The 21,049-nt window shown below is 34.0% G+C and overlaps 1 protein-coding gene across 12 annotated transcripts in view; it reads left to right on the forward strand.

Moving 5' to 3' along the window:
* LOC123880727 (coiled-coil domain-containing protein CG32809) overlaps positions 1-18,302 on the forward strand; it is a 140,750-nt gene extending 122,448 nt beyond the window's left edge. For 11 of the 12 annotated variants that reach the window (XM_045929013.1, XM_045929015.1, XM_045929014.1 and 8 more), the window contains 13 exons: positions 883-1,021; positions 1,513-1,608; positions 1,927-2,111; positions 2,461-2,517; positions 3,803-3,892; positions 4,807-4,869; positions 5,248-5,408; positions 5,568-5,687; positions 5,762-5,871; positions 6,051-6,192; positions 6,661-6,761; positions 7,085-7,226; positions 17,140-18,302. In XM_045929013.1, the coding sequence (XP_045784969.1) occupies positions 883-1,021; positions 1,513-1,608; positions 1,927-2,111; positions 2,461-2,517; positions 3,803-3,892; positions 4,807-4,869; positions 5,248-5,408; positions 5,568-5,687; positions 5,762-5,871; positions 6,051-6,192; positions 6,661-6,761; positions 7,085-7,226; positions 17,140-17,862 (2,129 nt within the window). In that variant the 3' untranslated portion in view covers positions 17,863-18,302. The remainder of the gene's footprint in view (positions 1-882; positions 1,022-1,512; positions 1,609-1,926; positions 2,112-2,460; positions 2,518-3,802; positions 3,893-4,806; positions 4,870-5,247; positions 5,409-5,567; positions 5,688-5,761; positions 5,872-6,050; positions 6,193-6,660; positions 6,762-7,084; positions 7,227-17,139) is intronic. The other variant, XM_045929024.1, reaches the window with a different exon arrangement.
* Positions 18,303-21,049: the final 2,747 nt, after the last annotated feature.

A 21,049-nucleotide genomic window follows, 5' to 3' on the forward strand; every position in this document is an offset into this window, starting at 1 on the left:
TATTTGGGCGGAAAAGGTATACTCGGTAGGTAGTTACGAAATACTGAAAAAATTTAGCTTAATTTTTTTTTCTGCGATATTTATTAAGAAAAGCATTATGCCTTATGACATGCATTTTGACCAAAATATTATGTTACCATCATTTTATGGTTTGGATTTTAAGATATGAGTTTAGATAAATTAATGGATGAAACTCTACATAATTAGTTATTAAAACACTCGTGTGATATTATAAACAGACAGACAACAAAGTGATCCTATAAGGATTCCGTTTTTCCTTTTGAGGCACGGAACCCTAAAAATCGTGCCTGCGGCTGGTTTTTGAACTCACACTCATGTTTTAATAACCCTACTACTATTTCACTACATTTGGGCATAAAGGCACTGCATTTCTATGATCAGCACCGTTTTAAAATCTTGAGTGAAGGCTGATTGGCTATTATCGCAAGCAATCGCTTCTTTTCAGCTGCTGAAGCGGATGATTTTTAGCGGCTATAAAATCTATTACCTTAAACTTCTATTTAATCGCTCAAGGGTAACTCGGGAATCTGATCAAAAGCATTTTGAGCATTACATAGCTGCCATAAAAAAACTTATTTTTTGTTGCACATTCTATTTTCAGTGCTGAATTTTGTTTGTGCCAATTTTTACTTACCAATGATGTACAAATGTATCGAAAAACGTAGCATATATATTATGTGTGCACTGTGCAATTGTCCAAAACTTATAGCTATTTAAAAATCTGGCTTTAAACTTACAACTTAAACTAACTATCAAAATGGCACACTTAGGTACCTATATCCGAAAATATTGTAAAATGCGTGGTTGTTTTAGATAAATTATTTGTATTATCTAATGAGTAGTAATGTTTGATTTGAACAGCACATTCAGGAGATGGCTATATGTCCTCTCCAGAGCGAGTGGCACCCCGAGTCCCTTACGAAGACCCCTACTACACCCAATTTCTCGGCCCAGCAGCTGGCAGAGCTCAAATCGCACCCGTCATCGACGAAGAAGCAAAGTAATAACCCCTTCATCATCATCATTATGATCAACCCATCGTCGACTCACTACTGAGCACGGATTCCTTTCAGAATGATTAGCGCCTAGGTCATAGTCCGCCAAGCTGGCCCAGTGCAATTTGGCAAATTTCACACACCTCTGAGAACATTATGGAAAACTCTTAGGCATGCAGGTTTTCTCACGATTTTTTCCTTCGCCGTTAAATCAAGTGATATTTAATTGCTTAAAATGCATATAACTTTGAAAAGTTAACCTGAAGTTAATTAGGAAAAAGCGTGCCTGGGATCGAACCCCTGACGTTTCGAATCCTGACGTCTTAACTTACTATACCTAACTGTGTATTTTCATATTTGTAGCAACACGATAAAAATGCATGAGCCCCGCTAGTACCATACATAAATCAATAAATTGAGCCATTCATGAAAATTGTAAGTAAGCTTATGAAAAATTTAATGTATCAAAATTAGTAATTCGCGCATTTTTCCACAGCGATACCGTCATTATAGACGATACGTATCAGATGTATGGCGTCAACGCGATAACAACTGCCCCTCGGCCTATGCCCCGACCGCCTTACGATGCCAGGTACACTACCATACAAATCCATGGTACCACGTAAATATATCCAATAATCCAATTCTATATTATAACAAATACCTGATGTGGTGAAATAAAAATATCGAAAAATGTATTTTCCAGTCATGTTCGGACAACTAACCTTTAGTTTATTTAATTGGTTGTTAACGCAGCCATGTTTGTCGATTATATTTCATCAGTATGCTTAGCGATATTGTGGCCACAATGATTAGGGTGCTACGCGATGATTGGAAGCTATTGGCGAATTTTACTTATACCGTACCATTTCACCTGAGAGGTATTTGGTATTAATACATAAATTTATAGGCTGGGTGCCCCTGTGGATGATATGCAACGCCTTCGCGTAGAAAAAATGGAACGACAACTCGCAAACCTTACTGGGCTTGTTCAGCAAGCACTCCAGGTCCCAGGTGCCGCCCCGCCTCCTATCACTCCCAGGGAAGACTACCAGGCTTACCCTTCGACTTCTAGAGCAACTACAACAACTCAGGGTAAGAATCGACAAAGTAAATAAAGTATAGTCGTCCTACAGGGAAGCCAACGGAAGTGAAGAGTGCTTTAACCCATCACATAAGCAGCACTTATTTTACCATCGTAACTATTATATAATAAGTCATCAGTGCTAAACAGTTTCCTTACCTATGGTATAATTACGTGCATTTCACATGCTATGATCTAAATGTATGTGTAGATGTAATTAATTGTCTAATATATTCTATGGCTATTTCCGTGAAATTAGTTTTCTATGAGACGTTTGAAACTTCCAATCTGTCTGTTAGTGTAAAGGCTTTTTGTACAAGGCTTGTTACGTTAATGTGGCTTGCGTTTTCCTACATCCAGATGCCGCGCGATTTACCAGCAACGAGAGACCTCCCAAATTAGGGAGGGACAGATTTCGTAAGTGTAACTGAACGCGGCCAGTTGAAAAATATTGCTAATGCATTGCTAATGTTATGTTGTTAGTCAAAATATTTTTGAACAGTGTGTACGTATGTGGGCAGAAAATCTATTTTAATTATTTTGTATTATAAAGTCATTGTAGTATAGCAGTCAAGTGTGTATGTATATATGCCAACACAGATACGTGAAACGTTTACGTTAATGAAGGAACGAAACCGCAAATTATGCCACAACATTCTATTAAGCAAGACAGTAAATGTGTATTCCTAATAGTGAGCTTCTTCCGCACCTTGGAATGTGGAGAGGGAAAGTGTCGCTTTCTCTCTATCAATAACATGCACTATGTATAATGTATAACATCGTCATATCAACTCGGGAAATTTACCATCACACAAATTTCGCATTCGCAATGCATTGTGCACTCTCCATACATTATTACTATCGCCGTACGCTTGCTTGCTGACTCGTGTGGTTTTATCATTTTCGGTACCTCTTTCACTAATCAGTACAACATGAGATACAACCATGGCCATTCAGCAGCCGTCATTATTTCAGTACTTATCAAATTCATGCACTTTATAAATATAACCTTTGAGCCATGCCGTATTCGTCAACGATTGTAGTTAATTAATGAACGTTGTCTTTGTCTTGTACTTGTAAATGTGCTACCGAAGCTTTACCAACAATGTAACATATCGCATAAGCTACTCGTATCTTGTGTAGATAAACTAGTTACAAATTTGTAATATGGGTAGGTATATTCAACGAGTAAAATCATATTCGACTACAGTATTGTACTGTACTGAGTCTTCAAAACCTATCGCATGTTTGCCACAGAAACTTCATTACATAGTAAATTAAGTACTTCATATACCATATTGTACGTAATCATCTATCCATAAAATATTTTTTTCTTAATATTATCAACTCTCATATTTTCATTCACGGTCTTGTTAAATTGATATAAAAAAATTAAGCTTATTTGAACTATTTTATTTAGAAAATCACGTAATTTCTTTGAGTAATATTTTATTAATTTTAAGAACAATTTTCAACTTACGATTTTACAATAAAGTGGAAAAATTTATTTAGCACAATTCAAAAATTTTCACGAATTTTGCAAGTGATCTTACAATCTATTTTTCTAAATTGAATGCACCTATATCCCAACACAAACACCTGAAGCCAATCAATCTTAACATTTGTTGAGTTCATCCAACCACAGTGATAGTTCTCATTCCGACGTTTATTAAAAAAGAAAAATCAACGTTTATGATTGCAGAAAAATCGGTATCATTTGAGAAATCAGTGTCCTTTAGTGATGACCCACCCGACATGAATTCTCCAAAACAGCACTCACCACAGCATTCAGGTATGCATATGAATGATACTAAAGAATAAATACTTAATAATATATTACAATTTATGAGTTGGTAGCTATTTAGAGTTGGTTCTGTAGCGTTTAGTGTAGTGGGGTTCCTTCGGCTGATATTCAAGTCGCAGTCTTGATTACGTAGAATAAATGGTGATGGTATATTTTATGGAACAACAAATTTTATAGACATAGTAATTATTACGTACCCCAGTTTTCAAAGAAGGGCCTTGAAAACTTTGTCCGTCAAAATTATCACATTATATTATTACAACAATCCACACAATATTGTATTAGATGTCAAATCCATGAATTTCGAACTTACTTGTTATTTTGTTTCCTTGATTGCCTTTTTTTTAATTTGAGTTTGTTATCAGGGTATTTTATTACTTGAATATCTATGAAAATATAGATCGAATCATCTTTTGTTTTGGAAAACGTTTAACATCGATCACAAAGATCATGCATTTTTATCATTTCTGAAGATCTCTGAGTGTACCCTACTTCAATTTCATCAATAAAATAACAGATTCATGGTTTCACTCCACATTGTAACAGTGTCATAAAAATTGTATTTAAAAACCCAAGAATGAAATTATTTAATACGCCCAAGAGAGTTAATAAAAAGAAAATTCATTGAAAACTGAACATAATAATTAACATTAAATTTAAATTAGCTATATTTACTGTAGTATTTATATGTAAATAATTTCTCATATGCATTGTTATTTTAACATCAAGTAAATTTGTGTGATTGATATTTACATCATATTACTTACATATTATATATTCATTCTTGGATACAAAACTCTTAGCCATATGATGTCTCTATTCTCTTTTCATAGTTAAGATCATAACCATGTTCATAATTCTTGTATTTGATTTCTTTCCGCTTACTTCTTTGCCATAACAAGCCGATACAAAACCAACAAAACCGGCAATCAAGTCATCAACATTGCCGAGGACTTCATCTCAAGGTAAATTTTTGAAATCCGTTTACTGCAGGTTATAATTTCATGAATATTACTAACTAAGATGCTTCTCTTTCATTTCTAAAGCTATGGTGGCTTATTACTGATACTATGAGTGATAAACAAAATCTGCATTTAGCATGAGAGTAAAAAACTATTCAACACTATAATGGATTTCAAAAAAATAAAATTTGATAAACTAAATGTTCTTGTTTAGCTTACATATTGCTTTTCAATAACAGCAGCTATGTTTCATATATGCCAGATTGATGATATTATTTTGATTAGAAATTTCGGTGGCGGCTTTATGGTTAAATCACATTTTGTAAAGTTTATAACTATAGTTTTATTTTTCTAATTCATGTTTTGATCATTTTATTTTAGAACGAGACCGGCTCAAACCGGCACCTCCGCCAAAGCCGGCTGGGCTGACGGGACAACAGCTTACTCTGGCTCCGCAAAAGAGTTACACATTGAACGTGACTCCTGAATTTTTCAATCAACTTCGTATTCTTCAGAAGCAAAGCCGCGATCTCCGAATCGAGGTATAAATATCTAACTACCTCTGCAAATTATGTTCTAAGCAATGCGATTTATACTAACAGCATTTACCTTTAAATACGCGAATTAACCAAGGCGTCTGCGAATGACACAGCTTTTAAAAAATTCTCAGATATTGTATGAGTATGGTGTATTTTTCACAGACACGCAACCTACGTCGATCAACTTTGTCTCATTCTATACAAATGAGGCAAATGATGGCTGAGACTATTGTCCAGATAGGTGCTATTGCAGCAACGTTTTCTGAAGAAGACCCAGATTCGGTACGTGAAAAATATAATAGTTTCAACTATTGTGTTCTATTTTCACAGATATAAAATGTAACTTTGTTCTTTAGCAGTTGACACGGGAGGAAGAGATCTATCGCCAAGATATGCTGCTTTTGGAAAATGATTTGTACGAGCTTGAAGCTACCGTGGAACGTTTGCGTGGTCAAGCTGCAAACAGGTGACATACATTTTGATATTGTACAGATATTCAAAATGGTTATTGTTTAACTTCACTTGTAACCCTGATTAAATTTTTTTGATGATTTTATCAATCAAAAGTAAAGTTTAATTTTAATTAATGTTAATTTTGGTTGACATCGTTTACATTTAAAAATTAAGCACCACTTATACCCGTAGAGAAACACGAGTGAACATGGCAGACATCGAGCGCATTGCTATGGTGCTCTCCAAGAGCAGCAAAACGGTTGCCGATTGGAAATTGAAATTTCCGATTCTGCAGCAAACCATGAAAGCTAAACTAGCCGCCGAAATGGAGAAGGTAAGCCATTTTCTAATTAAATTTAAATTTAACACAACTACGTTCTTTAATCAATTTAGGACCCGATCAGCTGTTCCAATCTTTTGTTGAGCCAAATAATTTTATGTTTTCATTGCTTTACAAACTTTACAAAGTTATTACAATCATGCTTAAGTGTCTTTATGATGATTTTTTTCAAACATCATCTTCTTCAACCGATAGACGCCCAATGCTGGACACAAGTCTCATATAGGGACCACCACATGCCACGTTCTTGTACCGCCTGGATCCAGAGGTTCTCTGCGACTCGTTTGGGGGTTCACCTAACTGGTGGTTTTCAAGCACTGAGGGTGTTTTTTTTTTTTCGGCGAGTAGAAAATCTTAATGCTTCCCCAACTCTGCCCATGCAACAAAAACATCATGTAATTGACTAAAACAACCATTTAGCAAATACACGCACAATAACGGTGACTATTTAAACTCCATCAGGTGGTCCGCAAAGAAAAGATGCTGGAAGAAGAACCAGAGCGATTGGAACTTGCTCTTCGAAGGTGCAAGAAGCTTACTGGAACACTGGTGACCTTAAAGAGGTATTTAACACCAATTATTATTTTTAAAGCACTTTACATATTTTTATTAACAAAAACATTTGACTAGTTAATTTTTTTTTATCAATTATTTATTACTATCGTTAAGTACATGTTATAAAGCGTTGTTGTTATCTATTTTCTTATTTTCATTTTTTTTATATCATAATTGTTGTTGCTTTTGGGAGTCAAACCAGATCAATATTTTTATTTCAATTTCACACGATAAGTTCAATAAATAACCAGTGTTTTCTGCCCAATTCTCCATTTTGTAAATTAAAAAGGAACTGTTATCATTTAATTTCTCGAATTTATACAAAAAATAGGTTGGCTTGCGTACAAGAGCAACGCTTTACCGATGGACGTGTTTCCCCAACATCATCGCAAAGCTCGACAGCCACTGCCGGACCCTCCTCGGAGGAGTACAACTCGGAGAACGCTTGCCACGTTGCTCCGAACGCCAACAAGGTACCGCGGAATATCATATCTGTATGAACTATTAAAAAACTAATATCGTCATTGTACTTAACAATTTAATGGAAACAGTTTATCTGCTAACAACCGTTAGTTTCATTGATGTTCTAAAATATCGAAATAATAATAATAGATCACTGATTTTTTTTTTGTAAATTCTACCTTTTTCACATATTTGAGAAACTTGTAAGAACTTATTTATATAATAAACTGGCCAAGTGTGAGTCGGACTCACGCACCGAGGGTTCAATACCTTGGAAGGATAAGTACGTGTAATTACTTTGACATGTAAATTATCTCCATCTGCAAATATATCTCCAACTCCATATACAAACTCTATAATACATTGCTTCTTGCTAAATTTCATTATTCTAGGTCAACAGTAAGTGACCTATACCAGAGTGAACTAGAGTGAGTGCACTCCAGCTTGACCTTGAAACGACGTTCTGTCAAATATTTAATGCTAGAGTTGAGCCACAGCTACAAAATTATAAATTATTAATTACTCGAACTGAAAAAGTTGTCACTTTCCATCGTATCTCCCTCATTGCTGAAAGTCCCTTCCAAACGTTTCCAAATCAATTTGTAGGACTTTCTTAGGCTCATAATGAATCGAATAAAACTTAAGACAAAAATTGTTGATCATATGATTATCAATTATTGTCATTCAACAGGTTGAGTCCTGACCATTTAATTTAAAAAGGTGATAATAACCGAACAGAAAAAAAACATTCGTCTGTAATTCTATGCCAACGCAATGGCGGAATTTGGTCGCAATTTTTAAAATAAAATGGGTGATTTTAATAAGGAAAAATAAAATTTATGTCGATAATTTTTGTAATTTAAAATATATTGCAAAACTCTTTGCCACACCCGTTGCCATGATAGCCTAAGTAGCATAGGGCACAAGTTTGTTTCAAGTTCCCACTGTCGTGAACTGTGCCGATACCTAAGTGTTGATTCCCTTGCGAGTGTCAAAATATTGACAGACAGACAATAAGGTCATATAAGGAATGTTTTCCTTTTTAGGTACGGAACCCTAAAAAGCGTGTTTTTTTTTTTAAATAAATAAGAATTAGAAAATTTTAATTTATTATATAATGTTCGTGAAGGTCAAGCCAATTATACTTTCGAATGAACCATTTACCAAGTGATATTTAAAAAGCCTAACCGCTTAACAATTGCAGGTTTGCCACGAGTTTAAAATTTGCATTCTTTTCCCACACTTCGTTTGTTTTGCGAAGTGTTCTTTTATTAGTTATATTTATATTTACTTTAACCCTAGTAGCTTTTAGATTAGCTAGTTCGCCACCTAACAATATGTATAATTGCATAATATGTTTTTCTACATTAACACTGAATGCCTCTTTGTTATGTCTATTGAATAACATAATGTTAATTAATAATTATCTAAATATAAAGTAGTAGTATTTACTTAGTTATCTTTCCTAGTCGCTTCTTTTTGGTTTTGGACAGTTTATCTTTTCTCCTCTTACTATATTTTAGAATTTAAAGGGTGTTGTACCAAGGAATGATGGGTAGTTGATTTTTACTAATGTTCTTGTGTATTCTGTACATTATATCAATCCGACTCAAAATTTCAGTTTTACTAACGAATCACTTTATGTGTTTTGTTAGTAAATTGTAGTATTAAATATATTGGCATATTTCTCTCAAAATTAAAGGAAAAATATTGGCGTCATTCTCTGTCACTGTTTCTATGTCGAGAAACGTACTAAAAACACAAATATATACATACATATAAAGCTTAAATATACCTACTTCTAAAGATATAGGTAATTTTGCTAAGAGCTGAATGTAGAAATATCTGTTTATGCTTAATATATTATCAAATCTATTTATTCTTATAAGAGCGGCTTTAGTGTACTTTATTATCAAGAAAAGTCCATGAGTTACGACAAAATATTTTGTTATAATATTATATGTTAGTGTATTAAACTTTACATAGTTAGATTTTTAAAAAAACGTCGTGTGATACTATTAAAAATATTCATGTTTTAATAGCCCTTGTTACGCAACCGTTTCATAAGCTACTATTAAATAATCGATCTTGCAATTAAATACATTAGTATGTATATTTAAATTTAATTAGTTCTTCAGACAAATCAGCGTGTGAAAGATTACGTTGAAGTGCCTGTATTAACCTTGAATCAATTTTAAATATGACTTGACGCAAGTTGTATCAAACAAGCCTCTTTTGAAATCATGCTTGCTCTTTTTATATGATAACTTCGGACAAAATACATGCAATATTTTTAGTGAACACATATTTTCCCAGCACTGTGTTGTGAAACTAAAAAATGTAACAAGGCATTCAAAAACCCTAGTCTGAGAAGAAGCCCACAACCAACTCAACCGGGAACGAATAATCGTAAAAAGGTACCACTTTTCGAACGCATTGAAGCATTTATATGCGGTTTCGTTAATATTCTAAAAACTAAAGGCTAGAGTTCTTTTTAGTGTTCAAAACATAAAGATAGTTTTCCTAGTTAAATTATTATTTAGCTCTTACTTGTCACAATGTATGAACGCTCTTTCTTTTGATGAAAAAAAAATCGGCCAAGTGCGAGTCAGACTCACGCACTGAGGGTTCCATACTCGGGTATTTTTTCTATTATTCCTTACTCGGGTAATCTTTTATATTATTATTTCAAAATAAATTATCGTCTACTAGACTAGTATTTTTTTTTTACTATGCATGCTATTTAGTTAAGTATTTATTAAGTCAGTTTTCGTTGAGGTTGGGATTGTGTTGATTACCTTCATTTTATAAGAATTGACCTATTATAACTAACTTATCCCTCAAAAAGATGCAAATAGAAAAAGCGAATGTGGTTACATAATTTTTTTCAATTGAGATTTTTGTCCACCAAGTTCAAGCTCTATTTCTGTACTAATTAATATATTTGTCAAGTTATTTTAATCTCTAGTTTTTAAGTAAATAAACTTGAGATCAGAATTGGTATCTGTCTTTTTGTATAGGTACTGGCAGGAATCGGCCGAAAAATGTAACTATAGGTACAACTCTATCCAAGAGTGAAGGTTCACTTTCGGCGATATTTTTTGTATGGTTAACATATCAGTTTGGGCTTTCGATAACCTACATATGATATTATATTACATATGGTATTGCATGTGATAGAGCGGGAACAAAGTTTGCTCTTCGAGCGGTCTCCCATTTATCTTTAGTAATTTCTTAAATTTCGCATTTGGGCTCCATATTGTATGGCAAATATTTCAAAACACTTAAGGGAAGCTGGTTTCCTCTCAAGCGGAACGGAGAGATGTCGACCAATCAAATTGTTAATAGATGACGTGAAAAAATCACCTTTTAAAAATTTGATTGGTAGGCTAAACACATCTCTCCGCTGAACTTGGATGGAAAACGGTGTTATTATTCATTCGTTCATAGACATGACAGAGTGTGGCGTCCATCCAACAGAATACAACAAAATTTCAAATTCTTTTGCACAAATCCTGCAACCATTGCACTATCCATAAACGTTGCATTTTTATTCCTCGCTTAAGGAAAATAATGCCAATTTTAATAAATAAAATGTATTAGGTAGGTAATAGGTATGTAAATTTTAACAGATGCCTAACAACTACTTATTTTTGAACCTGCCACTCTTCATTGTTCGTGTTCTGATTGTCGTCGTACAAATCAATTATTTACTATAGCATAAATAATAATTATTTTAGATCGATTAGATTGATTGTTATTATCTTTATCGAAAGTTGATATTTGTCCTATTTTGTATATTCACGCTACTATATACCTAGTTTTCTACGCACTTAGGGCCTGGTAAAACGTCTGGCTTGTAAAAGGTCAATAGTAAAAAATGAATCTATGAACACGAAGTTGAATGAGAAACGCTTCTCGAATTATTCTATTCGGAAAGGGCGTACCTATATGGCATTAGCATTTGGAACAATTAACTGAACAATTTCGCTTACAATTAAATATATATACAGTATCACCTAAAACTTTATCACTTGCATTAGGTATATATACAAGTCCTAAACGACTTAATTTAATATGGTCATCCCACGGCTCATAGGCAGAGCTCGAGTTAACGTCACATACAAAGACTAAGAGCATTATTCCGAGTGTTCATCAGATCCGGGTAAAATCGCTTTAACTCATAATGAAATTTACGTATATACTGTGGGACTGCTGATACAGAGCCAGACGAGCTGAGCCTATAAACTATCAAACAAATAATTCAATGCGATGCGATTTGACGTGCAAAAAATGGCAAGTTTTGTACAAACATGCCATTTGACATCACCAGGCTGTAAGTGCTAGATAAATCTCTTTTCGGTGAATTTGTTAAGGAAAATGAACTCCTCGTCAAGATATTTCATTTTTTAAATACCCAATAGCTGCGGTTATTTCTGTAAATGAAATGTCTCTGACAGAGTACTAGGGCGAAGCGGTAGATGTTAAAATCATTGTCAACTATACTATTATTGGGGTTAATAATAATGATCTGTCAATACATACGATATGTGTGTTCACGTGCTGTTTTATTTAATGATGAATTTCATCGTCTTTTTTCCGTGATGGTACCCGTCAGTTCGCCTGGAGACAGAGCCAATACTTCAAAGAAGCTATAGTTATTAACGAGTAATAAATCTCTTCGTTATATATCCATTGTTATTATTATTATTACTCTTTTTTATTATAATTATTATTACTCATGTAATTATTACATCTCAATATTTTATTTTTATATATTTTTATTACACATCAGTACTCTTCCTTTTTTATTATATTTTTTCTTTCAATATTCATCTGTATCGTCCATGTAAAGAAACACATTTTATTGTTATTTCTATGTAGGCATGATGGTGCACAATGGTACACAACGCTTTGGCAATATTGTAAGGGGAATTGGATCGCTTCATGATGATTCATCTACTTATTAGATCTACCAATTTTTTTCAGTTCAGACAGTATTGAAAGATTCGGTACGCATGCTTACATACATCTCAAACGTAACTATTGTAAAAATTCGTGTAGATGGTACTAAGATGATTTATAAAGTATTGTAGTATTTTATGTTAATACTCTTAGTGCCATATTCATGGAAAAGCATAATTTGCTTTTGTTAATGCTATCAAACAAGCCTAACTAACGCTTTTAATATTAGACAACTTTCAGCTTTAAAACTCCATCTTCAGAATGTTGCTGTAACCAATAAAAATGATTTATAATCCTTTATTCTTATTATTACAATGGCATTCCACAAATCATTGCATTCCAAAAATATAATATAGGTACGTATAATACATGTATGGGCAGATAAATAGTTATATTGTTTTTCTATTGAATCCTACAAGATACTACAGAATAGGTACCTACGTCCTATAAAAAAGATTTTAGTTATTTGCCAATACCATTTTTTATAAGTGAAAGGAAAAACTCAAATAAAATACCCTCTCAAACTATAATATGATCTGTGGAAGCTGTAATAAGCTGAAAGTTAATTTTAATCGCAGACCTTTAACGTAACAAAAATGTAGTATTAATAAATAGGTAGGTACTTATTAAGGAATATAAGCATGTTACAATTGCAATAACGTTAATTCCCACTAATGCACCCGATTGTTTCAACTGTGGTGAAAGACGTACGGATTATTTTTGGATAGGTATTATCATAGATATTGTTTATAGTGAGACAGAGAATTTTTGTCTTAGTAGTTCAATCGCGTATGAATTTTAAAAATTTAACTATTGTCAAATTTAGTTGAACTCATAAAAGCTGGATTAAATGAGATCTAAAGCTGGTATTCTAATGTAATCGCATTTATTTATAATAAAATACAAAATATACTGATGTAAGGGAAGTATTAGTTATTATCTACACTATCTACATCTACATTTCTATATCTACACCTACAATATTATGTGAAGTTTGTAAGTTTGTTTGTGTTAGAGATCCCGACGTACACAACATAAAACAAAACAAGAAAACTTTCTACAGTGTTTTACTGCAGAATATTAATCCTTATCAAAAGTTAAACCAAAGTTTCCCTTTGTATCTATTAATTTAGAATAACATCTTATCAAAAAATTAAAATAATAGCGACATGGCGACGGCAGTCCGTGCATGCCGTGAGATTGCATCGCATTATAGTGAACGACTTTTTTCGATAGTTTATTATATAGAATTACTATTAGGAAGCTGAAATGGCAGAAGCAGGCCATGTTTGTCGTAGAGGCGATGGCCGTTGGAGCCGGAAAGTCCTTGAGTGGAGACCGCGTTTAAGCAAGCGTAGTGTGGGACGCCCTCCAGCACGATGAACCGATAATATAAAGCGGCTGGCGGGAAGTGGCTGGATGAGGAATGCTGTGGATCGGGTGTGGTGGCGCTCTTTAGGGAAGGCCTATGTCCAGCAGTTGACATCCACAGGCTGATGATGATGATGATGATTATATAAAATTAATGCACCATGACCCATAGAGTTCAGTATGCAGAGGCTGTGGTCAGAACCTGTAAAGAATCTCAAAAGTTCCCTTGCCGTCATATCAATCCGCATTACGTTTGTATCTGCTAGTGATTTCCGACATACACTTCTATTGTTATCACGCGTGCAGGTAATATCATTTCACGATAAAATAAAATTACACACGTACGCAGCAAAAGCGGTTCGCCAAATCTATATTTCTATATCGGATCTATATTTTACAACCAATTGAAGAATAATCAAAAACGGAATGCTATTATGAAAAAAACCGGCCAAGTGCATAATCAGACTCGCGCACTGAGGGTTCCGTACTCGGGTATTTTTTCCAACATTCATACATTGCACGATAAATCAAAAACTATTATGCATAAAAATAAATAAAAACCTGTTTTAGAATGTACAAGTAACGCCCTTTCATATGATACCCTACTTGGTATTTTTTCAGATTTATTCCTGTATTTGTGCTATAAGACCTACCTACCTGCCAAATTTCATGATTCTAGGTCAACGGGAAGTACCCTATAGGTTTCTTGACAGACACGACGGACAGACAGACAGACAGACAACAAAAGTGATCCTATAAGGGTTCCGTTTTTCCTTTTGAGGTACGGAACCCTAAAAAGTATCACAAATTATAAATAAATACGATGACATTATAATAATTTTCTGATTTTATTTAATCCAGCTTCTGTGAGTGCATCTATTTGCCACAGTAGTTCAATTCTTAAAAGGATTTATAATTAGGTATGCAGTTGAACTGCTGGGACAAGAAAGTCTCTCTAAGTTCACCGGTTGAACCGATCAGGTGTACCTACTGTAGTGAGAATAAATGGTAAATAATACACAACTGCATGGTTGTCTAGCGTAGTCGTTTGTGTAGTCGTACAGCACTAAAATGCTATAATATTTTACGTAAATAAATACCATATATACTAAACGCTTCTCTCCTAGGTTTGTAGTAATGTAACGTCACAAAAAAACATAAGGGTTAGGTTTTGATTCGGTAACTGTCAAAGTTACGGATTTAGTACAGGTAAAATAGTATATTTATATAGCAAAATTACATTAACGACACCTCACTCGCGTAGTTTGTAAAATGTAAATTTTTTTCAAATTCCCCCCTGCCCATATCCCCTGGGAGGGGGTAGGACCCTAAATTTTTTATAGGACTCTTCATTTCTAGTGCTAAGATAAAGTTATATACAAAGTTTCATTTGCCGCAAATTTATTAATTAACGGTCTTATTTTACCTGTTCTAGATTAGTAAATATAGTATTTATTTAGATTTTTCGGTGTGATATTTTTTTATTGTTTCAAAATAAATAAAATAGGCATAAATAGTATGCTATTAATTTTTAAGTTTGTTTTTCTGTTTATATATTATATTACTGCTATGAATATAATATTTTCTACAATCTACAGGTAACTTAACTATCTACCTACTGAACACACAATAAAGATTAAATTCAAATTCAAATTCAAATTATTTTTATTCAATTAAACTTTTACAAGTGCTTTTGAATATAAAATTCAAAGTACCTACCTTATATTTTGAAACCATTTTAAGGGGGTACGTTGACTGGAAAAAACTATTCATAATAAGTTATAACCATTATAAATTATTAACCAATAATTTTATATTATGGTGCGATTAAATAATTAATATATTAGATTCGTCCACGTGGTTTAAAACTTTAAACCTACGCGCGGTTGGAATATTTAAAAATTCTTCTTTGGTTACCTATCTCTTTATTTATAACGGTCGGGGAAATCTTTATAACTTCTTGGGGGATAAACGGGCTATGTGAGACATTTACCACCAAAACGTCTGTTAAGATAGTTATATCTAGCGACAAGTAGGTACTTACACCAAATCCACGAAGTTTTGTCTATTAAACTGTTTTGCAAAATATAAAATTAGCTATAGATAAAAAATACACATTATTTATATACATATATTTTTTATTCTTCGTTTTATGATTAGAATACCTAAATCACAGTTTATACTATTCTGCATTATGTCACTACTCACCTATGTCTCTAGATTAATATCAATAATGCAATAGTCTGACACGCATGGTATGTCTTTAGGATTTGCTTTGTAATAGTTTGTGCATCGTGCCTTTTCTGTTTTTGTTGCAGTGCACACTCGATACCAGATGCAGCTCAAAGACCAAAACCTTTGGACTCGATTAAAAATCTTTGACTGCTCCTCTTGTGTCCTGTTCTAAAATGCCATAGATTTCATTAAAATGTATTTCTATCTTTAGTAACATAACTTTACTATGCTATTAGATTTTCTTTGAGAATATTAAGAATTTTGCTTGGGTTCCTAAGCAGCCAATCTTTTTTTTACTTCATTCTCTCTTGCCCATTAGCACGTGACTTGTGACACCTACACTACGTAATATAAACCTTTTGATCGCCTGATTTTCTCCCTGTACCCTTAACACTTTCACAATAAAGTTCTAATAAATTTTCGAGTAATTGGTTTCAATGACTAACCCCGCATCCGGAGCACAGGTAATTTTTTTCTCTAAATATCGTATACTTGCTTTAAAATATTTACTTATTTGTTTAAAAGTATTTATCGCAATAATATTCAATTCTTATATTACGAGCACTACATAATAAAGATTTACAGTAGAATGCAGTTCACTTAGCTTTTACCTATATTTTAGTTATTGTAATGGTAAAGTTAAATTTTGACATAGCTTCAGTTAAATAGTTGTAGACAATGTTGAAGTCACTTTTACACGTTTTATCAATTTTGACTAATGGCAAAATCACCACAATTGTTAAGAGTGAAGTTATTCTTCTTTAAATATTTCATGCATTCTATTGGTCACATAATTAAGTAATTCTGTATTAAGTGTATTTTAAATCACATTTAATCAACCTATCTACGTACTCAATATATTATAATTCTTCCATTAATTTTTTTCGCCTGTACGACTTCTATGAATACAACCGCCATCGGCTCTTTTTACCACCAGTCTTGGGCTCGACACATTTTTGTTTTATTTTTTGTCGTGGAATAAGAGTTAGAGCACATTTACGGCACGATTTTCGCACAAAATATGTGCAGCGTTTGGTTTGTCTAAACTGAACTTATTCGACGACAAAAATGAAGGCAATCGCCTTTCATTATTATTTAATTCTTTTTGAATGATTGTGGTAAAACATTTAGTTCTATAATTTATTGTGAATATTGAGTGTATTAATGGAACTACTAATTATTACTGAATGGTTGTTTCTAAATGTTTCTGTCAAGTCAGTGTTTATGTATTGGTATTCGAACGGTGATGTTGCAATCGCACAGAACACCCCGGCGTAGTCGCATATTGCAACATCGCTGTTGTCGTGCACGTAGCTCGCCGGACGATGCTAGAAGTGGTGGAATGGTGCGCAGGGTGGCGTCGGCGGGCGAGTCGCTCCTGCGCGCGGAGCCGCTGACGTGCGACCCGAGAACGCGCTCGACGCGCTACTAGACGAGCTGCAGACCTTCGCCAAGCCGGCGGAGCGCGGCCGCGGCGAGGGCGCGCTGCGCCGCCTGCACTCGTACCCCAGCGGCAGCGACACGGACGCCTCGCCGCCCGTGCGCGCGCGCGGCCAGCAGCCGCCCAAGCCGCCCGTGCCCGAGCGCCACCCCGAGCTGCTGGCGCTGGCCGTGCGCCGCGCGCCGCCGCCGCCGCCGCCGCGCACCACTTCCCGCTCGCCCCTCGCCTCGCCCCCGTCGCCCTCCTCGCCGCCCGCGCCGCGCGACGCCGCCGATCCACCCGACGAGAACAACGCCTCGCGCCAGGCGCTGCTCGAGCACCGCCACCAGGAGCTGCTGAAGAAGCAGAGGGCTCTCCAGGAGCAGTACGCGCGCTTGCAGATGATCCAGCGCAGTGGACCCTCGCTACCGCCGAACGCGCAGCCCGACCTGAAGAAAACTGGGAGCGAATCTAACCTTCTCACTAAGATGAATTTAAACCTAGCGCCGGCGAGCATTTCCGGAAGCATGACCCACCTCGCCGGTGACTGCGATAAAAGCAGAAATGACACCCATCCCGAGAAGTGCAGTTCTCAGTTACAACCGCCTGATACAATCGCTACTACTAATAAAGTCTACGAGACTGACATTCTGTGACCGTGTCAATTTTGTTTTATATCTGTCTAAGTTAACTTAAGTTGTTATAAGAGATCATTTATAATGTTTACATTTGACTACTTGGTATTAAGATTTCCTCGGATGTAATAATACCTAATCAAGTATAGTTCCCGTTATTGTTACATCCGATTTATACTTATTATATAATATTTTATTAGGTCGAATGTATGATTTAATTATAGAAGTGTTTATTTTTGACATATTCGGTCAGTCTCAAGAATGCTGTGTTAACTGCTTTTACGGCAATGCTTAGCATACCTATTCCAGTTCCACCCGCGCTTAATATCTTTACCCCCGACAACAAAATGGCAAGAATATCGGAATATTGAATGAAATAAACATTATTAATAATAAAAATTAGGTGTTTAATGTACTGTGGAAATTAACATCACTACTAGCAACACTCAGTCGGCATACGATGTAAAAAAAAATCTATTGTGGTATCTACCTTTCAATAAAGAGATAATCGTTAGTTTTTCCTACAGAATCGATTCTATTACTGATTTTCAAAATAATGAAAAAAAAGATCAAAAGCTTCTTTACCAAAATTATTAATACACAAGATCAAAACACGCCGAGAATGATGAATTATTATTTATTGAGTTCGGAGGTCAGACATTTTACATAACCTATAAAACTTCCCTCAAAGTGTGGTACATTCTCTCCTAATATATACGCCCTTTTTTACTATATATAACTATATATAGTTATTAACATAATATTTAACCTAGGTCCTAAAATTTCTACTATATACCTTAGGTATCTTATTACAATCATGTGCCAAACACTAACTACCTACCTTCTTTTACTTTTTTTTATTTTTTATGCTAAATTGTTTCTAAAGTTTATCTCCACATTATTGAATGTTTAAATATAGTATAAAATTTTCTGGCACAACGAATATTATAATTATAGCATTTTATTATTATTATTATATTATAAAGAAACTACGAATTTATTTTAGAAACTATTTAATATTTTTGACGGTTATATTGAAATAATGTGAAGATAACTATTTCGTCTATTATTTACATAAAACGAACTTGATTTTAATAATAATATTCTTAAAAAAGTGTTTGTCTGTCTGGATATTTTTAAGACACAACACTTGATCATAGAAATTCAACTACCTATTTAATCGTACGACAATCCAGTCTATATTTAAACATTACATAATATTATATCGGACTAGCCAATGTAAAGTATCGGATGGCATATTTTAACTTATCGCTTTCATTTATTTGATCGGACATATTTTGTCGTAGACACAGGCAAAGCTTTAAGCTTGTAATTATTATGAATCGACTGTGATAAAACAAAAGTTACCTACTTAAAAATGCATAAGAATTGAATTCGTTCCCGGTTTGAATTGTTTCTATTATTTATTATTTCTACAATTATTTTATTTCACTGTAGAATATTACTTAAGTTGAAACTATAAACTAATACTACTTTTACGTAGACATGGATATGAAATTTATTACAAAATATTACTATGTATAATATGTACAGCTAAATTTGTACTTGCACTTCAAAATCCGTCAACAATATTAGCATAGTTATTCTCGTATCTTTTGTATGTACCTACTTGTAGAGTTAGCGTTGGTCAAATCGATTGAGGCAATGACGAGTGATATTGTTGTATAAAAATTTATTCGTTAATATTATTACACTTATTCTCATTTTTAGACTCAAAATATATCTGCATACCACAATGTATAGAGTCTAAAATTAGCAATATGTAATATTTATATATGATAATTATTTTTAACTATTATTACAAATCACAAATCACGACAGCAGTATCTCCTCCATCCTAGGTATATGAAAGAAAATTTAAAAATATTTGGTTATTATTTGAATACGCGTAAATCGTTTACGTAAAACCTAGAACTCCATTTTTAGCGCATTTATATTCTAAACCCAAGAACAACGACTTTGATAGACTGGACTGGTCACCATGATCAGAAGCATGTTCGTAGGTGTCGTTTTCCTCAAAGGTGCGCAAACAGCGTCACACACAAGCGTACGAATTTGTCTTTGCTTTTTGATGGACAAAAATACCTACGAGCCTTGCTATGTCTGGAGTTTTAAACAATTATTATTACCCAATATTGCAAAAAATATTACTGATAAAATTTATGAATGTCTCCATCAATACTCTCTACTATCCACAACACATACAAAGCGATTCGCTTTCCCATTTCTGATCCTTACCGCTACAATACGGAATTTCCTTCCACGTAATAATATCAAATCAAGAAAAAACTTCAAATCCAGAGTGAATTTAGGTATCTTCAAGGCAAGTGGGCTCCAGGCTGCATTCTCATGTCAGGTGTGGTTATAGCCAAGTGCTAGTCTATATCACTAAAAAATAATGTAATTTTATTTTATATTAAATAGCTAAAACCGTAAAGACACGCCCATGCAGGCTTCACGTGATTTCGTAGTAATAACGCTCACTCGAATATTTTATTGTAGTAAGTGCACAAATTTAAAAGCACTTAGATATTAATTTGAATCACGTGCAAAAAGCATTATGAAAGTTGATAAATAACGTGTTAATTATAGAACTAAAACAACTTTGAATAAAATTATAGGTATATTGAATGAGAAATGGTGAAAATCAGTACTCAATACTGTACTAATTATAGCAATACCTACCAGAGTACGTTTTATCGTAGGTAGGTTGATGACTATAAAATAATGATAGTTATGGCGAAAACGAGTATTGTCGGTGCCTATAATATATTACAATACCTATATATTTTTATTAGTTCCTAACTTTACTATCCAAATTTTTTTTTAGTTACAAATATACAAGTAAAGCCGAAGATGATAACTTCATCGAAAATCGGGCAGCCTGTACCTAAGTTTGACAAAAGATGATCAAGAATACCATGTCTATGCTCTTCATCTTTTCAAATTTCGTGTTAGACAATTTTCATGCTAAACCCATTAGGGGGCAAGCATACAAGTTCTCTGGCCCAGCAGTATCAATTTACACACCTAATACAGACAAACAATCTCGATTCGATTTACTACAGGCAATAATGATTACGCATTTAACATGCTATATATGGAACATAGCTCAGCATAGTATAATTATGTGTTATTATACTTCATAATAATTTTAGACACACAATGCCAAAAACGTAAAATTATT

This window comes from Maniola jurtina, chromosome Z, assembly GCF_905333055.1.
Source record: "Maniola jurtina chromosome Z, ilManJurt1.1, whole genome shotgun sequence".
NCBI lineage: Eukaryota > Metazoa > Arthropoda > Insecta > Lepidoptera > Nymphalidae > Maniola > Maniola jurtina.